The 25,649-nt window shown below is 32.9% G+C and overlaps 1 protein-coding gene and 1 long non-coding RNA gene across 2 annotated transcripts; both read right to left on the bottom strand.

Annotated features, from left to right (window-relative positions):
• Nucleotides 1-3,722: 3,722 nt before the first annotated feature.
• Nucleotides 3,723-5,251, bottom strand: LOC112743831 (uncharacterized). Its single transcript, XR_003172454.2, has 2 exons — nt 4,825-5,251; nt 3,723-4,070 (listed from the first exon to the last, which is right to left on the bottom strand). It is a non-coding gene; the product is annotated as an uncharacterized lncRNA (long non-coding RNA).
• A 17,208-nt stretch (nt 5,252-22,459) lies between these two features.
• On the bottom strand, nt 22,460-25,212 carry LOC112743830 (uncharacterized). Its single transcript, XM_025793188.3, has 9 exons — nt 24,957-25,212; nt 24,802-24,864; nt 24,632-24,687; nt 24,228-24,321; nt 24,002-24,062; nt 23,459-23,540; nt 23,188-23,243; nt 22,755-22,818; nt 22,460-22,663 (listed from the first exon to the last, which is right to left on the bottom strand). Exons 1-9 carry the CDS (start codon nt 25,110-25,112, stop codon nt 22,600-22,602), a joined length of 696 nt encoding a protein of 231 aa, XP_025648973.1. The 5' UTR covers nt 25,113-25,212; the 3' UTR covers nt 22,460-22,599.
• Between the last annotated feature and the right edge of the window lie 437 nt (nt 25,213-25,649).

The raw sequence follows: 25,649 nt of genomic DNA, 5'->3' as shown, positions 1-25,649 counted from the left end.
GTGCGTGTCACGCTCTTTTTAATAAGAGTAATTTTTATTAGTGTTAAATTTACTTAGTTGGATTTAGAAAAAAATATTGTTTAGATGTATAATCGATCTAATAAATAATAATTCCTAACATAACAAGTATAAAATTTTAAACTGAATTTGTCAAATTTGTAATAATAAAATTTTAATAATAATTTAAACAAAGAAGTATTCGTGTGATAATAAAGACTTAGAGATAGATTTTAAGGAAGATAATTCTCTTAAAAAAAATTATTTATTAAGATCACAAGTTATTAGCAATTGTTCAGTGGTAAAAAATTTTAGTAATATGTATAAAATTTTAGGATTGAATAGTGATTTATTAAACACTATATTGTGAAGTGGCATTTTTATCAAGTAAAAGCTAAGAGATAAGAATACAAAATACAGTGACATGAAAAATAGCGAAAGATAAGATAATGGTGCAGCTACATAGCCTACACTTGGTGAAAATAAACTGCAATAAAATATTTTCACACTTTTGGCCGTAGTAACAAGTTGTTAATTATGTTATTAAAAAAAAAAAGGATTGGACAACCAAACTATTGAATCCCTTTCAATAATGGTAGGCATAATCAAAATCTGTCCTTTTCTCTTTTAAAATTTAGTAAAACTCAAATTTTAAACAAGAGCTTTTGACCAAGTTAAAATAATTTTCCATCTGCATATACATGTTTATTAGGTTATCAAATAATTTAAATTAAAATATTTAGCCCAATAAGATATTTTTAAAATTCAAAAGTGATTTGGGATTAAAAATAAGTTGATTATTTTATTTACAATTTTAGTTTTCCAAATTTTTAGTTATTTTTAATTCAATCTCATTTTAGGGTTTATTTAATGAGTTTTAACTAACTGTTGGATTAAAAACTAAAAATAAAAAGTTTAATTTTTTCTCAAGGCATTTAATATATAATAAACTTAAAAGTATACATTTAGTTTATATATTTTTTCGAATTTCCTAATTATAGTATCTTTAAAAATATATTTAAATCACTTGTTAGAAAAAAATTCAAAATTTTAATAAAAAATTTATATATAGACCAAAATTAATCACCATATATTTATATGTAAATACATATATTACGTTACATATATTTTAATATATAAATAATTAATTTTTTTTATGTATATAAGATGGTTAAAAATTTAATACTTTATCATAATTAATACCACGGCCCACGGGTATCAATTTACAAAATCTAATATATTTTAAAATAAACTTTAAAATGAAAAAAAAATTAAAGCATGTGACAAATTAAAAAAAGACACGTGGAAGACGTGAGAGTGAAGGTTGGAAGGTTATATATAGCAGCAGCATCAGCGATTGCCGATTGGGACGTTGTTGGTCGAGGATGTTTCACATATATCATCTCTTTATCATACTCCATCTTATTAAGCTCCACTCATGGTCCTTACCTTATTCACCGTTCGATTACCTTTAATTGGAAGATTTTCTTATTCAACGGTCAAAAAATTAGCGACTACCAATGGACTCTATATTAATGGTATGTCTTAAAAAACCCTTCAGATATGTATGAATATTATTATAATGATAATGGGACACCGGACACTATTCCTTCATGTACGGACATATCTCACCGTTTACTCGGCTCGGCTTAAACGGCTGGCTCACTTTAATTTTGCCTCGTGCGGAAATATATAGGTGGAACGGTCAATCGATACATTTTTTAATACATCAATATGAATAATAATAAATAAATAATTGTTTTCCCAAAATAATCGTGTTAACTTGATGGATCAGGGGTGTTCATACATCACTTTCGTATTCGATTAAAGTTTTAAATAATGGTCGAAGAATCAATCATATGCCAACAAATAAGAGTTTCAATTGTCTTATTGGTGATATTATCAGGTTGCAAAGAGGAGGAAGAGGACGAGAATATTTGTGATTTAAAGAAAATAATGATATTTAACTCGTGTTTTTGTGTTCATCATCAAAATTTAATTAGTCATCTTGTATGATAATAAAATTTACGAGTCTTGTAATATAATGTTAATAGTTTAAAATTTTGGTGTTTATATACTAACACTCACAAGCATGGAGTATATTTACGGATGCACGGATTGAATTTAGGATGGAATTACGTATTAGTATTTTTTGTTTAAGTAATTCGATCCAATTTTATGAAGTATTTAACGAGCCTTGTAAATTATAGTAGATTATGTATAGATGTTCATTGTGAAAGACTTTTTGGTGGTTATGTAGTAATCACCCACTATTTAGAAAATGACTAACTATAATCATAGTAACTACCCTTTATGGTAAGAATGTTCTCGGTTCTGTTCAAATCGATTTTGAAAATAAAATCAATTCAATCATGTTAAGGCCTACGGGCCAGTCCATAATTAGAGTTGTATGCCATAATCTAAAAGCACTCTCGCAGGAGCATCTTGACACACAAGAAAATCCATCCAAATCACGTCCCTAGAGATTCGACTTGTATCTGGGAAGGAAAATGCAAATTCTCTCAAATTCACCCACCTCAATATTAGTTTGGATAAGTAATTTAAGAAGAATGTTAGAAGATCAGTAAATTTTGTAATTTGTAGTTATTAATTAGTCATTATTAATATTTTTAATATATAAAATTGTATTTGAATGCACTACAAAGACAAAAACAAAAGACAATATCATATTTTATAATATATTTAGTTTAAAAAATAAAGACAAAAATATATTTTTATATATGTCTTTTAGTCAAATTTTTGTATCAACCTCCACTTAAAATATATGGAAATATGAAATTTAGCGACTATTTTAATGATTTTTCTTTTTCTTCTTTTTAGCTGTCGTCTCTTTATCTTAACTTCGTCGTCCCTGAAGTTCTCTAATCTTTATTGGTATCATAATAACAAAAAGCAAGAGTGAAGAAGATGAATGGACAAAAAAAATGAAGAAAGAGTATCAAGGTGAAATAAAGAAAATGAAGAGTTAAAAAGATGAAAAAAGAGTATGAATGTGAAGTGAAAAAAAATAAATATTGAACTAACTGGGATTTAATTAAAAGAAATCAAGAAGACATAGAAAAGAGTTTTCTTTTATTATAAGATGGGATTTGATTAAAAAATATTATAGGTTCTTAAAAAAAAATCAAAAGGGATATAATGTTTTTTTTTTATCTATTTATTTAACTGTATCTATATTTTTAACTACAAAACAAAGACATTTGATAAATTTTTGTTTACTATTTTCAAATATAATATAAAAGCATAAAAATATTAGAGATCTCTGTCTTTATATCTTTGTTTTTATATCTTTGTATTAAATACAACATTCAAACATAATCTGAAGATTTATATTATAAGTAATTTATAAATAAATTATTTTGTATTTAATTTTTTAATTACAAAAATGTTTGTTTTAAAGTAGTAGCAAGGTTTTGAAAACCGGACCGGTCATTGAACCGCTCTAGTCACTGGTTTACTGGTTTATTGGTTTGACCGGTCTAACCGTGGTTCAACCGGAAAAACCGTTCCTTAATAAAATAATAAATAAATTATAAATAAACATCCTAAAGTATCTTTCTAATTTAAAACCCTATATAAAATATCACCAACTAAATGTAATTAATCATCAAAATACTCAAATTTACAGCAAATATGTTGACATTTAACATAATTATACTTTCTTTAAAAATAGTTGGATTGAATTGCAGTGCACAAGTTAAAAATAGAGAATATAACCTTAATGTAGCTAAGTCAAAAAGTAAAACAAAACAGGATTCTTACGCTTGTAGGCTTCAATATAATCATTACCATACAGAAGAACTTTCTTGAAGGGATTTATGGCAACCAAAATTGTACAAGATATGATTAACAAGGTTAAATTAAAAGAACACTTTCCAGTTGTCTCACTGAGTCCAGCTAGATGGAACAAACATCACTGTGTACTATGGTAATTCTAGATCAAATCTTACTTTTCCATCAGGCAGTAAAACAACAGACTCAGTTCCAGACGATGTTATTATCTTCACCAGCTCCCAATTCCCATTTGAAAGTTGAAGCCAACACTAAACCTTCTGAAACAATGAACTTTAGAAGTAAGGGAAAGAAATAGAAAATTCTAAACTATCCATGTCTTACTAATAATGAGAACAGAAAAACTCAATCTCTTGAACTCAATAATTACATCAGTTATTCAACTAAATAATTGCATCGGTTATCATAAACTGATTTCAAAGCCTAGAAGCAGAGTGAAATTAAAAACATGAGGCATATAATCAATCAAAAGATCAATTGCAAATTTTTTAACAAGAACAGCAGTTAAGAACAATGAAATTAATAAATCATTCACGAAATTAAAAACAGCAGCAGCATTCAGCAACAAACACTTAGCATTCAGCACAAACAGCATTCAGCAACAAGACCATATCTGAACTCAACAATCAACATTCAGCAACAAACATTACAAAACATTAACCAATAATCACACTAAACCTCCAACCAGCAACCAGCAATGACAAAATAGCAACAAACATGTAAACACTCTAAAATAGTGATGACACTAAACCTGCACCCAGCAACCAGCAATTACAAAACAGCAACATTATCAAACATTACAAAACATTACACACAAATTTGAACAAAAATTCCAGAAATTAAAAAGAACAAGAAGAACAAAGCATTCAGAAATTAAACAGAGCCATCACTTATCAGTAAACAGAGCAAATTAAAAGGAAGAAGCGAATGCGAAGCAAAATTAAACAAACCCATCAGTAACCAGAAACAAAATTAAACAGAGCCATCACTCATCACTCATCAGTAACCACTAACCATGGCAAAATTAAAAGGAAGGAGCGGATGCGAAGCAAAATTAAACAAACTAACAGAGCCAGGGATGGGGGCAAGGAGAAGGAGAGAAGGGGGCAAGGGGCTCTCAGCGCTACCGAAGCTTTGTTTATTTTTTCTGGGTTGTAAACGAAACGGCGACGAGACGACGGCGAGCTGCTCCAAGGCTTGAACAGAGAAGCCAGGGATGGGGATGACGTGCCGCGCTAGAATAGAGGTCCTGGGTTTTGGCTCGGGAAAGGGGGAAGGAGGAACCCACGGAGGCGCCGACAACCACGCACGGCGGTAGTAGAATCGTTGAGGAGGAGGCTAGGGTTTTGGTTTGTCCGTATTGTGAACTTTGATTTAGAAGGGGATGAGATGAGTGTGGCATTCACGAATGAGAGAGGGGTGTTGGGGGAAGGGGGTGACCGGGTGAGAGTGACGCGTTGCTTTTCCTTTTTTTCTTTTTTCCAAAAAACTCCAAACGGCGTCGTTTTTAAGGAACCGGTCGGTTTCCGGTTCGGTCCAACCGGCCGATTTTTGGCCGGTTCAACGGTTTTTAAACAGTTCTTGACAGAACGGTTATAGACAGCGGACCGGACCATTTTTGTTGCCGGTTCCCGGTTAAACCGGTTCGACCGGCCGGTCCGGTCCGGTTTTCAGAACATTGAGTAGTAGTGATATAACGGCTTTTAAAAAAGAAAGTTTTTTTTTTTACTTTTTTTAATATTTTAAATAATTTTTTAAAAATTTATAAGTTAATTTTAAAAATATTATCAAACAATAATATTTTAATTTTTTATAATTTAAAAATAAAAAAAAATAACTTTTAAATTTTTCCAAACAAATTCTTAACATGAAATTATTAACTTGAACATCTGAATTCTTTGCACGTATCCTCCACCAACTAGTTAAAAATTCTACGTCTGAAAGAAGTTAAATTTTCATCGCCTCAAAAAGAGTTTAACTAAGCAATTCCTAATTGAATATATCCGATATATAATTTGTTATCATTCGTTGAGAATGAGATCCATCTAAATTATTTTACTTTTTATTTGATAGCCAATTTGTTTGAATTGGTTTGAATTTTAGTTCGCATCCAGTTCCTCTTGGGGTAACTTAGTCCTCCTCTTTGCCCATTTCTTCCTCTCAAAATCATCTTCTGTGTTGAATTCCATTTTTTTAAATTGGTGCTGGCACAAATAATTCTACCTACTGTAAACTCTATTCATTTTAAACGAATACTTATATTTGATAAAAAGAAATTATGACTTATCTTATTGGTTTTTCTCTTTACGATTTTTTTATAATTCATGAATACGTTGATTTATAGTGTCCAAATATTTATATTCTTTTAAAATCATTATATCCTTTTCATTTGTTCGGTATATTAAATCTAGTTTGATGGACAATCTCTTTGTTGGAAAAAAAAAATCTAGTATTTTGTATTTTTTATCTAATATTTTAATTAACTAAATAAGTGGATTTTAGTATTTTCATATTTTGTATGATTATGGTAATTATATAAATGTTATTAAAATTAAAATAATCTTTTTATATATTTTAATAATATTTTTTAATAATACTTTTTAAAAAATTATTACTAAAATATTATTTTAAATTTAGTAATATTTTTTAAAATATTATAATTACCATAATTATCTTAATGTAGGTATATTAAAATGATCCAACTAAATAATATATAAATATTTGTAGGGTAGGAAGAATGCATGCACGTTTATGGCGCTTGGCTTACTAAAAATGTTCATATATCATTATTTGATTTGATAACTAAATAATGTCATATATGGAATTCAGGGTACAACATTTAACAGTACTAATTGTAGTCTTCAATGGCATTATGCCAAATTCTGAGTTGATGACCTAGCTAGGGCTGCTACGCTAGTTGGAATTTCAATTTCAACATCTCTAGCTTCTCACTTACTTTTGCGACTTTGTCCCCACGTTTTCTTTTTTACACTGTTGCCATTGACAATTTTAATTTTTCTCAATTTTTGTTTCAATTGACCTTAAATTATACCAATAACTTTTGTAATCACATGTTCGGCAGATGTAATAATGGAAATCCTACTTAGTTCTGTTTGTGGTATTTCTTGTGACCAATATTGTTATTTTTATTTGGATACATTGAGTTTTTTTACTTGAATTCTTATAGAGTGATTTTGGTAATATTTATGTCTTTTTCTCTAGCTAAATCGTGATTCTAAACAATAATTTAAGATATACATGTAAATTGTAAAACACAACCATGAATTTGATATATAAAATTCTTGTTTAAATTATATAACAAAATCACTATTTATATATGTTTATTGTGGTAAATTGTGGATAAGAAGATGATTAATTAGTGAGTATAAATTGTAAATTAGAACCATGATTTTGAATAAAAACTGTAATTTAGATACTCATGGGACGAAAAATTTTTTCCTAAGCTAAAGAGAGGGGGGTAAATGAGAGAAAATTTTGGTAAAAAATGATTTAATTATTTTGTCGGTTTCTAATTTTATTAAATTTTAAATTAGGTTTTTATATATTTTTTTAATTGAGTCCTTGTATTATATCAAATTTTGTAATTAAGTTTTTACTGTGACAAAAAAATTAGAATTAACACAATATTTTGTTAAATAAAATAGAATATTCCGTCAAGTATGAGGTATATTCATTTTGTTTAACAAAATATTCTGTTAATTTTAATGTTTTTGTCGTAATAGAGACTTAATTACAAAATCAGATATGTTATAAAAATTCAATTGAAAAGAAAAAAGTATAATGACTAAATTAAAAATTCAATAAAACTAAAGGACTAATAAAATAATTAAACTAAAAAAAATCTTATCACAAAAATGTCTGTTATCTCAGTTTCAATTGAATGATATTACTTACATGAAAAACTTTATTTAACAACAACAACAACAACAACAACAATATATCATTTACTTAAATATGTAGGAAGAAACATAATAAAAAAAATTATTAATTTTTGTCTTTTGGTATACTATACAAAATTCATATCTTAATTTAGTATTTAAGTCTGATTCATTGTTAAAACATAGTTATTTTACGGGATAATTTTTTTTAAAAACGTTAGTTGAATAAACATAGCAAACCATACAAGAATAACTAACAACAAAAATATAACTAAGGCTATCAAAATATTCACAACTCATATCATACATCAAAAGGTAATTTGTCATCATTAACATGCATATAGATCCAGTTAATCTACAGTCTACACTCCATATATTAAATATGTACATATATGAACATACGGCACCTAGAAACTAACCCATATAAAAAGTCTCTAAACTGACATCCGGACTAATATCTCTAAACTTACCGAATCTCTTTGGTTTACTAACAAAAGTGAGAGACTACTCAATGTCTATGCTAAGTAAAAAAACTGGTGTTTTTGCCTACCAACAGAGGTCCGTTGGCGTAGACCAGCACTAGAGCCTCACCTAGTAATCGGTATTGGGATTGTAGTTGCTCCGCAGGAAAAAGTGGTGCATGTGGCTCTGGAGGTATAATCACCTCAGGAGGAAGCTCAGGTACGTACACGTCATCATAATCAGGTACAAGTGCCACTTGATTACCTGGCTAAGCTGGAATGAACTGAGCGGAAAAAGGCTGAGTAGGTGCATCAGGATGTAACTATGAGAGGGAAAAATCATGGTATATCTGGATCAAAGTTCGGGCTATCGAGCGGGTGTAGAAATAGTCTGTCTCGTAGTACGTATAGTCTGATGCGAGGCTCCTCGCATTATACATAGTAGCTACCGAAGCCAGGATCCTTGTACACATAGGGCTGCGACGTCTCATAGAATAGTACGCCCGTCTCCATCTGAAGGAAAAAAGTTGGGGTAAGAACTTGGGAGTTTTTAGTAAGGTCGGTTTACCGAAACCTTACCGAAAACTCCCAAGTTCTTACTCCAATCATTTTCCTTCATATGGAGACGGGAATAATGTTCTATGAGATGTCACAGTCCCATGTGTACGAAAATTTCAGCTTGAATAGCTACTATGTATACTACGGGGAGTCTTGCATCAGACTATACGTATTACGAGACAAACCATTTCTATACTTTCTTGATAGCTCGTACTTTGATCCGGATATGCTGTATGACTTTCTCCTTTCATGGTTACATCCCGGATGTACCTACTCAGCCTTTTCCCACTCGGATCATTCCAGCTGAGCCAGTAATCAGGCGGCACCTGTGCCTGATTATGATGATATGTACATACCTGAGCTTCCTCTTGAGGTGATTATACTTCTAGAGTCACAGGCACCACTTTCTCCCGCGGAGCAGCTACAGGCCCAATACGAACCACTGGGTGAGGCTCTAGTGCTAGTCCACACCAACAGACCTCTGCTAGTAAGCGAAAATGACAGTAGCAGTTCTTTTGGAGGGACAGAGGTCCCATAGGATTCTGAGGAGGAGGATTCGGAGGAGATAGAACTGCCTTCTTCTGGGAGCAACCAGTCTGCGGGTGGGCTACACATGGATTTGCTTAATGGAGACAAAATCACCATCCCTGCCAGACATACAATTATACAATTCTCAAATATTTAGGGCAATCAATCACAATCTTACATCCATCAAATTTAAGATCAAGGCATTTAGTCTATAAATATTTAAACCCTTAACATTTAATCAGGATAAGATCTCCTTTTGCATCACAATCACGAAGTAAGACAAAACCTACATCCTTGCCAAATTGATAATCATATCACAGTTAACCATAAACCTTACAAACCAATAATTTCACCTTTTCTATAATCTAAAAATTAATAGTCAATTATCTTTTCTCAAAGAGTCATTTAAGTTTTTACATTGATTCTTATATTAGTACTTTCAAAATATTTAGCAATAATGTCGAAATCCTTTTTTTAAATTCCATACCCAAGGCTGTCACCAAAACAGTCTTGACAGTCCATTTTTTTCCTACCTTAAAAATATCAAACGACCTCGGAATCGCGCAAACTTTATATTCACACGGCCATCTCGGACTAAGATTTCTGTCAATCTAAAGATTATAATTTTCTAACCATTCTTGCTCCAAAAATGAAGGAATAACCGTGGCTTCCCTATTTCACAATAGCACTACACCTTGTTCCTTTACAAGGTTCCTATACGTCATGTAACGATTACGTACTAATCCGTTTTTATAATATAGGTATCTTAGAAACACTAGACTTTGTTTTAGTTTTAGTCCCAATGTATTCTGATCTAATTTAGATTTTACATAATTTTTACAAAAAGACTATTCTACATTTTCAAAAACCAAAAAAGACAGCAGCAGTATCCAATTCAAAAACCAATATAAATTTCAGTTTAAATCCAATAACTCTCAAAATTAACATGGTTCAACTAGACTCATTTAGGTTCCTTTTTCAATTAATTCCAGGTCAATATCATTCCTAATGAAAGAGTATGTAGCTTGGAAATTAGTTCTTTTTTTGCACAATTCTGTTTTAAAAACTAACGAATACAACTTCTTCCAAGTAGCATAATTTACTCATTAAAGCTTAGATCACCCTAAAATTTGGACTGAACACACTAGATATACCAAGCTTTCATTTACATTTGGTTGAAATGCAATAGGTGTTCAATTCTAGGAGTTGAGTACTGGAAGTTACTGACATAAGTGCTGGAAAACTGTTTTCTCTGCTTCAGACAATAATTTTCAGGAAAATAAACTAGATTCATCAAACTTTCAAACAAAATTAGTTTCACCTCAAAATTCAATTTGTGGCAATCGTGGCAAGGCAAAAATTGTTATCCCACTCGAAATTCTGCAGCAAAAAAAGTTTCAACAACCATACTTCAAAAATTTACCATAATTCACATAGTTAACGAACTACCCCACAATTCTCCAATCTAACTCTAGACATCCCAGGTTCACCCTAAACTTTATCCTGCATGATTCTGATCATTGTGGAAATAGTTATAATCATTTAAAGTTGCTGCACTTTCCATAATGATGTAGAAAAACAGATTTAGCATTCTAATTTCGTAAATTTATAACTAAATCCACATAGGGATAACAAAAATCCATGGCAGGGTGGCTACCTGTGGGATTTACCCACCAGGGGGGGTATGGGGCTTGGGGATGGGAGACGGGGATGGGGCCCCGTATAAACGGGGTAGGGGTAGAGATCCCGACCCCGTGGAGACTGGTTTAACCTCCGTTTATATGAAAAGACTAAAAGGTCCCTATATATATATATATAATGAGAATGAGACCTAGCCATAAATGAAAATTCAAAAGCTTCAAAGCCTCTCCTCAGATTTCTCTCCTCTCCTCTCCTCAGACGGTCAAACGCTCAGCCTCTCTTCTCCCGATTCACAACGCACGGTCATCACCGCCAACCGCCACCTCCCACCCCCTAGGTTCCTCAGCACCACTTCCCACCCTCTCGCTCCCTCAGTGCCACCTCTCACCCCTTTAGTCCCTTACCGCACGTCTCCAGCTCACCGTCACGCTCACCTCGCTGTCTTGCAGTGCTCGTCGTCTTCTCCTTGTCGAGGTAGAGCAGCGTCTTCTCCTCATCGTGTCATCGCCAGTCGTCACATCTTCGCTCTATCGCGTCTTCGCCAGTCTTGGCGGGTGGTCTGCCACTCTTTTCCATCGAGTAAGTTAGCTCTGTGATGTGTGAACTCTGAGATTTTCATTATTTTTATGCTAATTTTGATTTTTAGGGTTTATATTTCTGATGCTGATTCTAATTTCTAGGGTTTATGGGATTCAATCTTTGTAGATTTTGTTGTTATAATGTCTGGAGTTAGGTTAATTATAGTTTATATTTCTGATGCTGATTCTGATTTCTAGGGTTTATATGATTTAATCTTTGTGGATTCTGATTTTATAATGCCTGGAGTTAGGTTAATTATAATTTATATTTCTGATGCTGATTATGATTTCTAAGGTTTATGTCATTCAATCTTCGTGGATTCTGTGATTTATGTGTTTACGTTATAATTTTTTATTCTGGTTCTTTGTTAATATATTAGAAGTGTTATAATTTCTGTAAGTTAGATTAATTATAATTTAATTTATTAATTTACATTTAACTGTGATTTTTGTAATTTATGTGTGGTTTTATGATGTCTGTGATTTAAGTTTTGTGATTTTCTGCGAATTGTTCTCTATAATTTAATTTATGTGATTTATTGTGGATTGTTGTGTGTATGTGATTGTAGTTTTATTGTTATGTGATTTTATAGAATGTCTTTCTCTGATGATTGAGTAATACTCTTAAGAAAAGTATTTCATCGGAAGAATCTATAGCCACTAATATTCAAACTACTCAAGAGGTATGTGTGAGACGGAGGCATGTGTTGTAATTGATCAAGTGAAAATGTTAGTATAAGATTTAGTTTTAGAATATACAACTAAGGAGAGAGAGAGAGAGAGAGAGAGAGAGAGAGAGAGAGAGAGAGAGAGAGTTTAGTCACAAATATGCCACCGCCACCACCAATGCCTTCAGGTTCAAGGGGGAAGAAAGTTTAGTCACAAATCTTAGCAAGTTGACTTCGTTATCCATGTAAGTGAGGAATCTGTATTTATTGATACAAAAAACGAGTTGGATTATTATCTTGAAGAGTGATCAATGCCACAAATTGAAGATGACTTTGATATCTTAAATTGGTGGAAATCAAATGGAGCAAAATTTTCTACTTTGCAAACGATTGCTAAGAATTTTTTGTCGATTCCTATATTTACAGTTGCCTATGAGTCTTCGTTTAGTATTGGTGGTTGATTTTGTTACCCCATATGGCAGTAAGTTGCGTCTAGATACGTTAGAGGCTTTAATGTGTAACCAAGATTAGCTTTCGAATGAGCTTGGAACCACAGTTAACATAGTGTTTGAGTGCTACACAATTAATAGCATTGAAGCAGATGTTGATGTAAAAAAACTACTAAATTATATACAATACTATTTTTTCATATTATTGACTTATTCTTGATTTATTTTACGATTTTAACTTTTAATTGTATTCTTTCTTTTGATGTAGGATCCAAACAAATCGAAATCTACCATCACTACCATTACATCATGAAAAAAGGCTTGAGAATTCTACCGTATGATAAATTATGCTTTGTAGATTTTGATATGTTTGGTACTTTGGTTGTTTTATGGATATGTTTGATATTGAATATTTGTTATTGTTAATGTCTTTAGAGACTATGAATATGTTGTTAATGTCTTTGTTGTTGTCAATGTTTGTGGAGATTATAAACATGATGCTTGATATGTTTTTTTCACTTTTTCTATTTTTTTATTTTTTAAAAATCCGCAGATATTGTGGAGTCCCTGATCCTCGGTGGATATGGGGTCCTCGATACCCATTGCGAAAACGGGGCGAGGACGGGGACTAAATATGGAGGCGGGGGCGGGGGCATGTTTCCGCCCCCGTGGGTACCCGTTATTGCCATGCCTATTCCACATTTAATTTAGAAATCCTCTCAAGTTTGGACTCAATCAACTACACTCACTCTATTTTTCTCCTAATTTAGCACCACGCAATTTCAGTCATCATAGAATTACTTAATTTATTTATGAGGTTACTGCATCGAATTTCAAGAAATCGGTTTAACAATCAACTTCAATCCTTCAACAATTCTCAAGTCGAATCCTAGCTTCTCATAATTCAATTCAACAACCAACACAATATCATCAAGCCAAATCAGAATTTTCAGCCGCCATTAGTTTCCAAACAAGTTCGCAAAAGTGTACATTACCATCAAACAAACTTGTATTTACACACATACAATCAATTTCACAATAACATCAACACCATCCACATTCACAGCTCCAAACAAGATTCCAAACATGCAAATCAAACAATTAATAACCCTATCTCCAATTATTTACTAAACTTTATAGTCATTCAAGAATTAAAATCTTTAATTTTAAAAATATATCTCCTACCTCAATTTGTCGAAATTAAAAGAAATCGGAGATGGAATCGTGGCAGTAGCGGCTAGCTAGAATGTACCATCAACATAGCAACTTCATCATTCCACTATCAATCAGTCAGCAGCAACCTCCAAGCAGAACCAGTAGCAGAGTTTCAGGAATGGAGGAATTGGAACCAGAACAGGGAGGATGGTGCTTTCGGAGACAACAGCAGTGGCATCTCCTTTCAAAGTCGACAGTGACAGAACGGCGACTCCAATGGCGGCATACGACTCCTCGGCGACCGTGGCAGCGATGGAGGACCCCTTTCTCCTCTCTTATTCCTGTTGAAACCCATTCTCGTTCTCCCACAAGTTCGGTTTTCTCCTCCCTTTTGCAACTCTTTCAACGCGGTCCCGGCGGTGACAACGGCGGCGAAGGAGACCGCCGCACCCTCGTCCATCTTCATTCCCTCACCTTTTGTCGTTCCCCTCAATCCGCATCTCTGTCTCTCTATCTCTCATCCTTTCTCTCTTTCTCTTTCTGGACTTAACAATGGCAGCGGCGACAAGGGAAGCCGCTGCACCCTCCTCCTTCCTCTCTTCTCCCTTTCTTCTTTTTCTTCTTCTTCCTCTCTCTACGATTCTCGCGTCACTTCCTCTATGCTTCTTTTTCCTTCGTGAGTGAGTGAGGATAAGTACAACAAGGACGCATGTGTTAGAGTGCAAATTCCTCTATGCTTCTTTTTCCTTCGTGAGTGAGTGAGGATAAGTGGAACAAGGACGCGTATGTTAGAGTGCAGAAAGTATGTACACGTGTTTTGGTAAGTGTTGAGTGCCTATGTGTGTGCGTGCGTTTGAGTGAGTGAAAAACTAAAATAAAGAATTTAATGTTAGAGTTATATATATATATATATATATATATATTATCAGAGCCTGCGCAAAGGAAAGGTGTCTGATAATACTTTATAAAGAATATATATATATATATATATATATATATATATATATGATTATAAAGTATTATCAGACACCTTTCCTTTAGGCATCAGACACCTTTCCTTTAGGCAGGCTCTAATATATATATATATATATATATATATATATATATATATATATATATATATATATATATCAGAGCCTGCCCAAAGGAAAGGTGTCTGATAATACTTTATAAAGGATTATATATATATAATCCTTTATAAAGTATTATCAGACACCTTCTCTTTGAGCAAGCTCTGATACCACTTGTATCTCTTAACATTAATAATATTAGAATATTTATTCTTATTCTAAAATTAGGTTTTACTGATACTTGTATTAATCCTATATGAATAAAATTATATCCTTGATTACTATGTGCTTTTAATCTATTCTCTTCTAAAAATAGCAATTGTCTTATTGTTACTTGTCTCACGATAACTATATTCTAGCATGTGAACTTCATAATCTTTTTCTTTTCAGAAATATCTCTTTTTATATACTTTATTTTTATCTATTATATGTATACTCTAATTATAAAAACTTTCTTTTAACTTAGCTATTTTCTCATTTTTAGTTCTGAAGGTTGATGCTTTACTGTTATCTATTTTTACTATTAAAAAATTATTTCTATCTAGATTTAAATTACTCATCGTTCTTAAGAATCTAGCCATTTTATAGTTAAAACTTTGCGAATTACGGAATTATCCTTGCTGACCAACGAATTTACTGTCTAAATAGGACTTACAACCAGGACCACAATTTAGGATGACCAATGTATTAACAGTTTTCACTACTATTTCAAAGTTTTTGCTATAAAATTTTTTTATTAACAAGAAGATAGTATGTAAATCTAAAGAAAAAAAATTCTTTTTTAAATTCTTATTTCTTCTCGAAGTGAGTTAAAGAAGACTTTCTCTCGTGGGTTTTTAAAATGGTTATAAATTTTTTTTATTTTTGTTGGTTTTATTTCATCCTTATTTTTTTTTCTTTCTTAATTAGTTTTGTTAGCTGATTTGTAAATTCATATTTTAGAGGTGTATCTTCTGATTTGTCAATTATATTTATTAAGGTAGAAGTTTGTTCTTTTGTTAGAATATTTACAGTTTTTTTTCACAATTTTTGCAATTACACAATTCTTAAATAATTATTTTGCTAATCTTTTTTACTTTTTACTATTGAGGTTTCTTCATCTGATGACATAAGGTCTAATTGATATATGAAGTAATTCTTAAATTAAGAGGAGCTTTCATAAAATAATTCTTTCTCTGATTCTGAATTAATTAATAAAGCTGTCAACACTTGTTTAACTTCTTTATTTTTTATTTTATTTATCTTTTATATATTCTGTTGTACATTTATTAGTATAATGACCTTGCTTTTTACGTTTTCAACATGTTATTTATTTTCTTTTATTAAAAGACTTGGTTTTTCCTTTAGGAATTTTATAATATTTTTTATATAATTTTTTCTCATAGTAAAGAATTCTTTCTGTATTATATTTATTTTGTCTTTTGTAATTTTATTTTATTTTATTTTGACTATTTGGTGCCATTTCAGAGATTATTTCATATTGGTAACAGAATGTTCTTAATTCTCTTTTTCCAATAATAGTTTTTTGTTTTATTTTTTGTTGTATTTTAGTATTTGTACATATTTTTATACTTGTTTTTAGTATTATGTTATGTAATTATCTAAAGGTTAATGAATTATAAAGAATTTGTGTTCCAAACTGTGTTTGTAATTTTTGTAAAGCTGTTATGAATCTTTCTTTCTAGAAAGATGTAGAGGCATCATCTCTAATCATTACTTTTGCCATGAAAATATCTTTATACTATCTATAATCAGACATGGTTAGATATCTTAAATTCATTAATTGGGTTGCTATCCTATCTTTAAAAGTACTTAGATCTCCAACAAAATTTTTAACAATTGTATATATTAATGTAGATGTAACATCTTATGACTGATTTTTTTGTTTAACGTTGTTAATAATTAATTCTTTTTCTTGGATACTGAGAAAGTTATCCCATCATACTTTTAATTGGCCTGTAAACCCTTGGATTAACATAATTGTGGCATCTTTATTGAGGCTTTTTTCATTTTATAAGCAATTGCTGCCATTGTCATATTACACATTTGATATAGAATTTCTTATTCACTTAATCAATCTATGTTCCATTTTGCTACTAAATCTGATCCAAAAAAGTTATTTTGTATTAATTATGTTCTTTTTTCTAGGCCTATATCTACTGGTGATGGTTTGGAATAATAATTTCTAGTTTTAGAGTAATTTATTTTCTGAGTTATTTTATTTATTTCTAATCTTTCTTCTACTTTTAATATATTAATCGTCATTTTTTCAAACTAATACTTTTAAGTTTTTCTTTTAATTCATCCACTTCTGCTTCCACTTTTGATTTTAAATTGATATTATCTAAACTTTGTAATTTATATATTGGTTTTTCTATCTTAATTGATTTTTTCATATTTTTCATTCTTTTTAATTATTTTTTTATTATATCTAACATAGTATTAGTAAAGTTTAGTTGTTGATGCAATTTTTTAATATCTCTTTTTTCTATATTTCCTTTTGCGTTGTTATCTTTATAGGGGGCTGCTTCAACTTCTAAATCTTTTTTAACTGGTATTTTAATAGTTTCTTTAGGAGGATACTCAAACTCTATTATTGATCTTGAACTGATTTTTCATATAACGGTTTTTTTTGTTAATAGACATGATTTCTTGTTATTTTAAGAATAATAATTAATGTATCAATCGAAGAAATATAGATTAATTCTATTTTATTTCATATAATTATAAAATAATTTTCTAATCCTAATAGCCTCATTTTCAGAATAATTTGTGAAATACCAATATCTTAATAGTCTATTATATTCATCATTAAAATCTTATTTTATCCGTTCTTTATTAATCTCAAATGGTTCTTCTCTAATAATTACTCCTAATACTTGTAATCTAGTTGGAGAGTAATTTGAATCTATTTTATACACAGGAGTGGCTATACGAGGCCTTATATTATTAATTCCTACAATATTATCCATATTTTTTAATGACGAGTTATCTATAGAATTTTTATGACTAATAGTTTCTGTAATATTAAAAATTCTTAAAGACGGTGATCTCCTCATCCTAATTCTAATATTGTTCCTTCTTTTATTATTTCTCTTAATTTTATATTTTTTATTTGTAGTTCTTCAATAATATAAAAAATTATCCATTCTTCAGGTATCTTTTTTAACAATTCTTCATGTCTTAAAAAAAAGCTCAACTAATAATTAAAGTGTGTTATTTTTAAGAATTGTAACAAATATAAAAATCTTAAAAGATCTTAAATGGTACTTAAAAAAATTAAATAGATTACATTCCAGTAATACCTAATTAAGTGGATTTGAGTATGCTTATAAATTACACAAAATAATCGGTATCTTTATATTAAATGTTATGTTAATAGTTAAACTTATTATTTTTTTAAACTACTTTTAGAATTTATAAAACTAATAATCAAGTTTTAGGAGTACCAATATCTAAATAATATGTATCTTAATACAAATAAGTATAATATAACAAATCTCCTAATACAAACATACTCTCTGCCATGATTTTCAGGTAATTTCTTCTTATAATAAATTGTAGAACACAACCGTAATTTATATCTCCTCCTAAATCGTAATACAAAATCACGGTTTACTCTTTCGTTGTTTGGGTATAAATCATTATTTTATAACCACGATTTATGTTCACCGTTTTTTCGTTGTTTTACCAAGCTTTATACATAATAAGAGGACATAAATGTAACTGTTCCAGCGCGTACTTAGAACCGGAGGGTAGTTGGGCCTGTTTGTAAGGTCCAAGCACTAGAGGAGGAGCCTCCATCCGACTTGTGTATGAGAAAGAATGGGGGTGGTACCTGCAAAAACACTTCGATGCCTGAGTTAGCAAGGGGTTAAGCAGGTTTAGAGTATATTGGAACTTAGTTTTACCTGAGTATTTCAGTGTATTCATAGATGGTGAGCCAATAATCACCGTTGGAGTAGTTTCACTTAAGCCCGCTAAGGTCCTAACTTCCGTCTTATTTGTTGAACAGGTGGGATCCCGGATGAACAGCCAATCTGTGAGACATGAGTTCGGGATTTATTCCTGGCATGTCAGAAGCTTTTCAGGTGAAGATATCGGAATTTTACTGTAGGAGTTGTATCAGCTTCTGCTTCAACCCTTCCGTTAGACTAGCTCCCTCCTATGTTGGTATTCATTCCGACCTCTTGCTTGATCTGCACTTCTTCGGTCTTTCTTCCAGGCCGTGGTCGTAGCTCTTCTTTAACTCGGACTCCTCCGAACTCGATGGTATTGACTTCTTTGCCTTTACCTCTCAGGCTAAGGCTTTCATTATAACACTTTCTCGCCAACTTCTGATCTCCTCTGATGGTGGATGGCGATCCCTTCTTGTGTTGGAAACTTCATACAAAGGTGGGGGTAGAAACCACCGCTCCAAGCCGATTTAGGGTTGTTCTGCCTATTAAGGCGTTGTATGCAGAAGCTACATCGACGATAATGAAGTCGACGCTCAAAGTTTTGGATTTAGTCCCCTTTTCGAAAGTAGTGTGCATGGAGATGAAGCCCAGTGGCTTAATAGGAGTGTCTCCTAACCTGAAGAGAGTGTCAGGGTAGGCTCTTAACTCCTTCTCGTCCAATCCCAACTTATCAAATGCTGTTTTGAACAGGATGTCCGTCGAGTTTCCTTGGTCCACCAGAGTTCTGTGTAGATGAGCGTTGGTGAGAATCATGGTGATCACTACTGGGTCGTCATGCCCAGGTACGGTGCTTTGTCCGTCTTCTTTGGTGAAGAAAATGGTTGGAAGGTTGGGTCCTTCATTCCCGACTTGGTAAACTTCTTTCAGATGTCTTTTTCGAGATGATTTGGTAACCCCTCCTCCTACAAAGCCTCCCGATGTCATATGAATGTGTCGTTCGGGGGTTTGTGGGGGGCGGACTTCTTCGTCCGTGACCTTCATCGTGTCTTTTTCTCTTCCCATGATTGTCCGACCTTTCCATGAGATATCTGTCTAACCGACCTTCTCTAGCTAGTTTTTCTGTCACATTTTTCAGGTCGTAGCAATCATTAGTGGAATGTCCATACAACTTATGGTACTCACAGTATTCATTGCGGCTCCCGCCCCTTTTGTTCTTAATTGGTCGCGGGGGAGGCAACTTTTCAGTATGGCAAATTTCTATGTAAACATCGACCAGGAAAACTCGTAGGGGAGTGTAGGAATGATATCTTTGGGGCCTTTCAGACCCGATCTTTTCCTTTTTCTTGGGCTCCCTCTCTTTTTCTTTTGATTGGTTGGGATGCCCTAGTCGACAGTTAGGTTCTCGTAACCTGGTGTTTTCTTCCATATTGATGTACTTTCTGCTTGTTCCTGTACATCACTTAAAGAAGTTGAGTGTCTCTTTGAGATGGACTGGGAGAATAGTCCTTCTCGAAGTCCGTTAATGAGACCAATTATTACTGCTTCAGTAGGTAAATCTTGGATTTCCAAGCACACTTTGTTGAACCTCTCCATGTAGTCCCTCAGGGGTTCTCCGACCTCTTGCTTTACTCCCAGCGGGCTAGGAGTGTGCTTGACCTTGTCCTTTTGGAATGAAAATCGCGTGAGGAACTTGCGCGAAAGATCATCAAAGCTGGTTACCAACCTTGGGGGGAGGCCGTCAAACCGCCACCTTTGTTAGAGTCGTCGGAAAAGCCTTACAACGAGTGGCGTCCGACGCGTCGGCTAAGTACATCCGACTTTTGAAATTACTGAGGTGGTGCTTCGGATCAGTCGTCCCGTCATACAGGTCCATATTAGGGCTCTTAAAGTTTCTGGGAACTTTAGCCCTCATGATATCTTCAATGAATGGGTCCTCTTCTCCTACCGGGGTGTCTTCTCGATCTCTACGAAAATCCTTATTTCGGAGGTTGGATTTCAGCCTTGAGAGCTTTTCTTCAAGCTCTCTTCTTCGTTCAATCTCTCTCCTTAGGCTTCTCTCTGTCTCACGCTGTCGTTCTAGCTCTTTCTTTAGTTGCTCGAGTCGACCTTGGTGGCCATGCAGTAACTCCATTAAGTCAACGAAGTGAGGTTGTCCATCTTTTCCAGGCTGATGAACTTCGGAGGAGATTCTTTTTTATCCCTGGGTGTTGGAGGGACCTTCGCCATGTTGTCCTTCCATTCCTTGTAGGGATATTATTGCCGTGTCGTTGTTGACCACGTCTTGGTGTTCTTGCTCAAACTCTGATGCGGTGTGTCCATCTTCTTGTTGGTCGTCTACCATCACTGGTTGATCTTCCTGTTTCCCCAACAACGACGCCAATGTTTCGGGGCGTACCTAGAACCGGAGGGTGGTTGGGCTTGTTTGTAAGGCCCAAGCACTAGAGGAGGGTAGTCTCCGAATTGTTTTATGTCTGGGAGCTTCCGTCCGAATTGTGTATGAGAAAGAATATGGGGAGGTACCTGCAAAGAGACTCCGATGCCTGAGTTAGCAAAGAGTTAAGCAAGTTTAGAGTATATTGGAACTTAGTTTTACTTGAGTGCTTCAGTGTATTATAGATGGTGAATCAATAACCACCGTTGGAGTAGTTTCACTTCTGATGGTGGATAACCGTCCCTTTATCTTAGGGTTGTTGAGATATATTTTCTAGAAATGGATGAGAGATTTAGGAGACATTTACTTATTTGAATAAGTGTCATCTGCCAGTTCATGTCGAATCCGACTTCTTCTGGAAAAGTCGAGTGATCAGTGAAGGCCAACCCTTTGGATTGGACCTTTTTAACTTGATTGGGCCTGACTATTGTATTGGGTAAGAGTAGAAAGAGTAACCAAAATAACTTTAGAAAAATAGCATAATTTTATTTTATGTAAAAGTTATGATATTTTTTTATCTTAAATTTTAGGGTTCATTTGTGTGTTTGTTTCGGGCTGCAACATCTGAGAAATGAGGAGTTATTGCTATGTCACCTAGATTTGTATTCATTTTCTTATAAGTAAACATTTAAATTAGTTCCTAACAAAATTTAGAATGAACATTTGTAAGCTGCATGAGGAAGACTCCATTTTTGTCTTCATATATTTTTCTTTTATCAGATGGATTAGACAATCCCAATCTATAGGTATTACATAACACACTCACATACAATCCGGATCTATAGGTATTACATAACACACTCACATACTTACCACACATTGCAGCAACAGCTAGAAATTTTTTTTGATCAATTGCAACAGATAAAACTCGAACCCGAAACCTCTAGATGGAAAGAGACTATACCATTTGAGGTATAACTCATTGGCGTTTTCAGATGGCGCACATGCAGAATTTCATCAACTCTTGCGATAATTTATGAGATGGTATGGTGCCACAACACAAATAAAGCTTTAAAGATGCAGGGGTGGTAATCTTTGCTTGTTGGGGGAATAAGGGCATTGGCCGATGATGGTATGCAACTATGCATACATGCCGTATATATTTTCTTTCCATTTATATGGTTTCTATTGGGCAGTGGTTTTGGTTCTTTATTTATTTATTTATTTCATTTTATATGTTCTTAATAGTTGTTGTGCTTGGAGTTTGGGTCTCTGGGAAATGGAATCATGCTACTGTACTAAAGGTTACCACTCCGGTGAATATTTAAAAAAATTTTCGACCAGTGAAAAATGTGATAAATATCTCAAGAAATGGATCAAATTGGGCAGTCACCTCACTATTATATCCTACATTTAAATTTGTTCTTGTACATGCTTTCCCACAGCTGAGATTAACAAAATATTACAATATACATCCTTATATTAAGGATAAAAAGGGAACTCACTCGTCCATCATTCAACTTTGGCTATCACCTCACCAGGCATGTTGCTTTCTACAACAGTCTCCCTTACAAATCTGGGATTCAATGAGAAAATATTAAAGCAGAAAATACAAAATAAACACATGAGAAAAGTTTTTCACTTATTTCAAACCAAGGATCACGTACCTTTCCAATTTTTCCCGTGATGATTGCAATATATAGATTGAGAGGATGAAAGATAACATGAGCCCTGAAACATCCATGGAAGTAGCAGCAAAAATGTACTTAGTGAAACTAACTTGACAAAGTTATCAGCAAAACTTGGAAACAGGACATTCCGTTTTCTTTTTCTTTTTTTTTTTGGTATTTTTGTAGAAGGTATTTCAATTAATTTCAGTCCTCAGCTCTGTGTGTGTGTGAGAGAGAGAGGGTGATTCTTGCAATCCTATGTCAAATTCTCAGCCAGGGATATTTGTGAGGTACCGAGATACTAACTCAATTTTCAATGGATTGGTCACAGAAATAAGTTGACGATCCTTACTAACAGTAGTTCTGTGTTTAATATGATATTACTTTCAATTTTAAAAAACAAAATAGTGAAAAAAGACATTTTATTTACCTGAACCAAACAGAACGTAAAATCCAGAAGCTACATCTATATCTGAATGCTCCTTCCTGAAATAATCCATAATGCATCTCTAATAATTTGTTTTCACAAAAATGATGAAAGAATGGCATATTTCTCATACAAACTAATGAAATTCTGAAAGAATAATTACTTGATATTATGTTACAATGTGATATGTGCAACAATACTAACTTTTTTGAGCTTGGAGTGGCAAAATATACAGAGTATGAATATATTTAGCCGCAAATCAAATAATACCAACCATGTATATCTCACAAGTATATGCTTTGGCCAATGCTGCGAATCCCAGAATTGTTTCCGAATCTCAGGATGAATTTCAACATCTGAAAATTCATAACAAAAGCTATGAGCATAACAAAACTTTATTTAATCATGTACAGCAATCTTTGACTTAAATACATATAGGTAATAGCATATTAGCTTCTTTTATCTTTCTTGTCCCCTTGTATACAGAAATATTCCAAATCACAATTGAAATTGTACAAGCTTTGGAAAATGTAGAAGTGGAGTGATCATGCAAAATAGTGCGCCAAATTCTATTCATATATAAAAAAATTAACAACCTTCAATGAAAACATGAGAGAAAATTATCACCAAAAATGTCTATCTGTTGGCAGTTTTAAATAAACCTTAGAAACATCGAAGTAAAAGGCTTTTAAGACTTGAAAAAGTTTTCAAGGCCATTCCATGACATTTCCAACACATAGGACGAACCATGGAAGGCACATACCTAAGAGTAATACTTTTCATTTACACAAAGTATAATTAGAGAGGAACTACGTACAGTGATGAGGCATATCGACAACTTTTGCAGTGACACCATGGAAATCGTTACCTGAATACCTCTGCATGACACAAAAAATTCCAGTAAATTCATTTTCTAGTTAGAAAACATATGCTTTATAACAAGTCTTTGCTGTTTTGCATCCATGAACTCATGATCCACTTGATGACTAGAATAATTAGATAAACTCAATAAGTTCCTGTCAGAACTATCTTAAACACATTACCAGCTCTACTTCGATCATCGGGACCTCTGTACTTTTCCGATTTACAATCAGAAGCCATGGGATTAAGAATTTTTCTCTTCCAACTTGAAATGATCTGGCAGATTAAAAAAAAAAATCAGAATCACCTCTTCACAAAGTTTTTAAGTCCACTTACTGACACATTGTTCACTACTACTACACATCACCTCAATTCTTACATCAATAAAATTCCAACGTCTCCTCAATCATACAATCTCTCGGTTTTTTTGTTTCAATTCTTTATTATTATTACAAAACAGAAAACCACAAGATCCCTAATTAGGATAAGAAAAACAACGTATTCCAATAAGCTACTGCTGTCTTCAAACAATCCCTAACTAAAATTTAAAATAATAATAATAATAATAATAACAGAAAATACTTACATTTTATAAGGATCAGCTCCTGTATAACCCGTTGGCTTGGGTATAGGCATCAAAACCTGCAAACCGAATACAAATATCCAAATACATAAACTAATAAAATCAATTACTAATCAGGTTTAAAAACTTTCATAGAGCCCTAATTATTATCTAATTGGGAAGAAGAAGCAGACCTCGCGATTGACGGCAAAGATGGGGCAGTGGCGGCCAATGAGATCGTGCCAAACCGTTCTAGACTGCAATCACCAGATAAAAGAAAAGAGAGTAACCAAACGGCGTCGTTTGGAAGAAGAAGTAGAAGAATGAGTAAATGAAAATGGGAACGAACGGAGTGGTATTGACCCATGCGGCTCATGGGAACGATGTCGCCAGGTCTATAAGCGACGGCGAAGGTTGAGAAAACCGACGGAAACAGCAACATGAATAGCAATTGCCACGCTGAAAGGAGCCATGGTTTCGACCAAGTACTGGTAGATGCAGCCATGGATTCTATGAACTCACAACTACCTTCCAATAACTCAAAGCTTCTTTTGCTACTGCGTTTTGATGTTTTTTTTTTTTTTTTTTGGAGAATGAATACTAGTTTTTCTGTCATAGGCTCGTAGATAAGCTGATTTATTATTTGGGCCAAGTTAGATAAGTGGTTTTTTCAAATGAGGCCCAATGTTAGAGTTTGTAATGGAGGCCCAAGACTGATCCATTAGTAAGACAGAAAAAGTAGACTTTCCAAAATCTAGCCCCAAAAAAAAAGAACAATAACTGCAGCCCCAAAAAGATTAAATCAAGAGAAATAATATTTCGGTATAGTGTCAACATAAAACAAAATTGTATTTACTAAAACAATAAAAACATAAAATAATGTTGTGCTCTTCGTCATAATCGAACTGATAATTAATTCGGTCATACCACTAAATCATCAGGTCATTAGTTTAACTGTTAAGTTACTGGTTCACCCAATTAACTCAATCATAATTAAATAGAATTATAAAATTATAAAAATAAATTAAAAATTAAAAATACA

The sequence above is a fragment of the Arachis hypogaea genome, chromosome 14, assembly GCF_003086295.3.
Source record: "Arachis hypogaea cultivar Tifrunner chromosome 14, arahy.Tifrunner.gnm2.J5K5, whole genome shotgun sequence".
Classification (NCBI taxonomy): domain Eukaryota; kingdom Viridiplantae; phylum Streptophyta; class Magnoliopsida; order Fabales; family Fabaceae; genus Arachis; species Arachis hypogaea.
Note: the sequence above shows the minus strand (reverse complement) of the source record. Positions and strands in the feature narration are given on the sequence as shown.

Excerpts from the sequence above, each read along its gene's own strand:
- LOC112743830 (XM_025793188.3), bottom strand. The coding sequence starts at position 25,112 with ATGGCTGCATCTACCAGTACTTGGTCGAAACCATGGCTCCTTTCAGCG. Across the intron at positions 24,688-24,801 it reads TCTTTGCCGTCAATCGCGAG|GTTTTGATGCCTATACCCAA; the intron begins GTCTGCTTCTTC and ends TTCGGTTTGCAG. Across the intron at positions 23,541-24,001 it reads TGTCGATATGCCTCATCACT|ATGTTGAAATTCATCCTGAG; the intron begins GTACGTAGTTCC and ends ATGAATTTTCAG.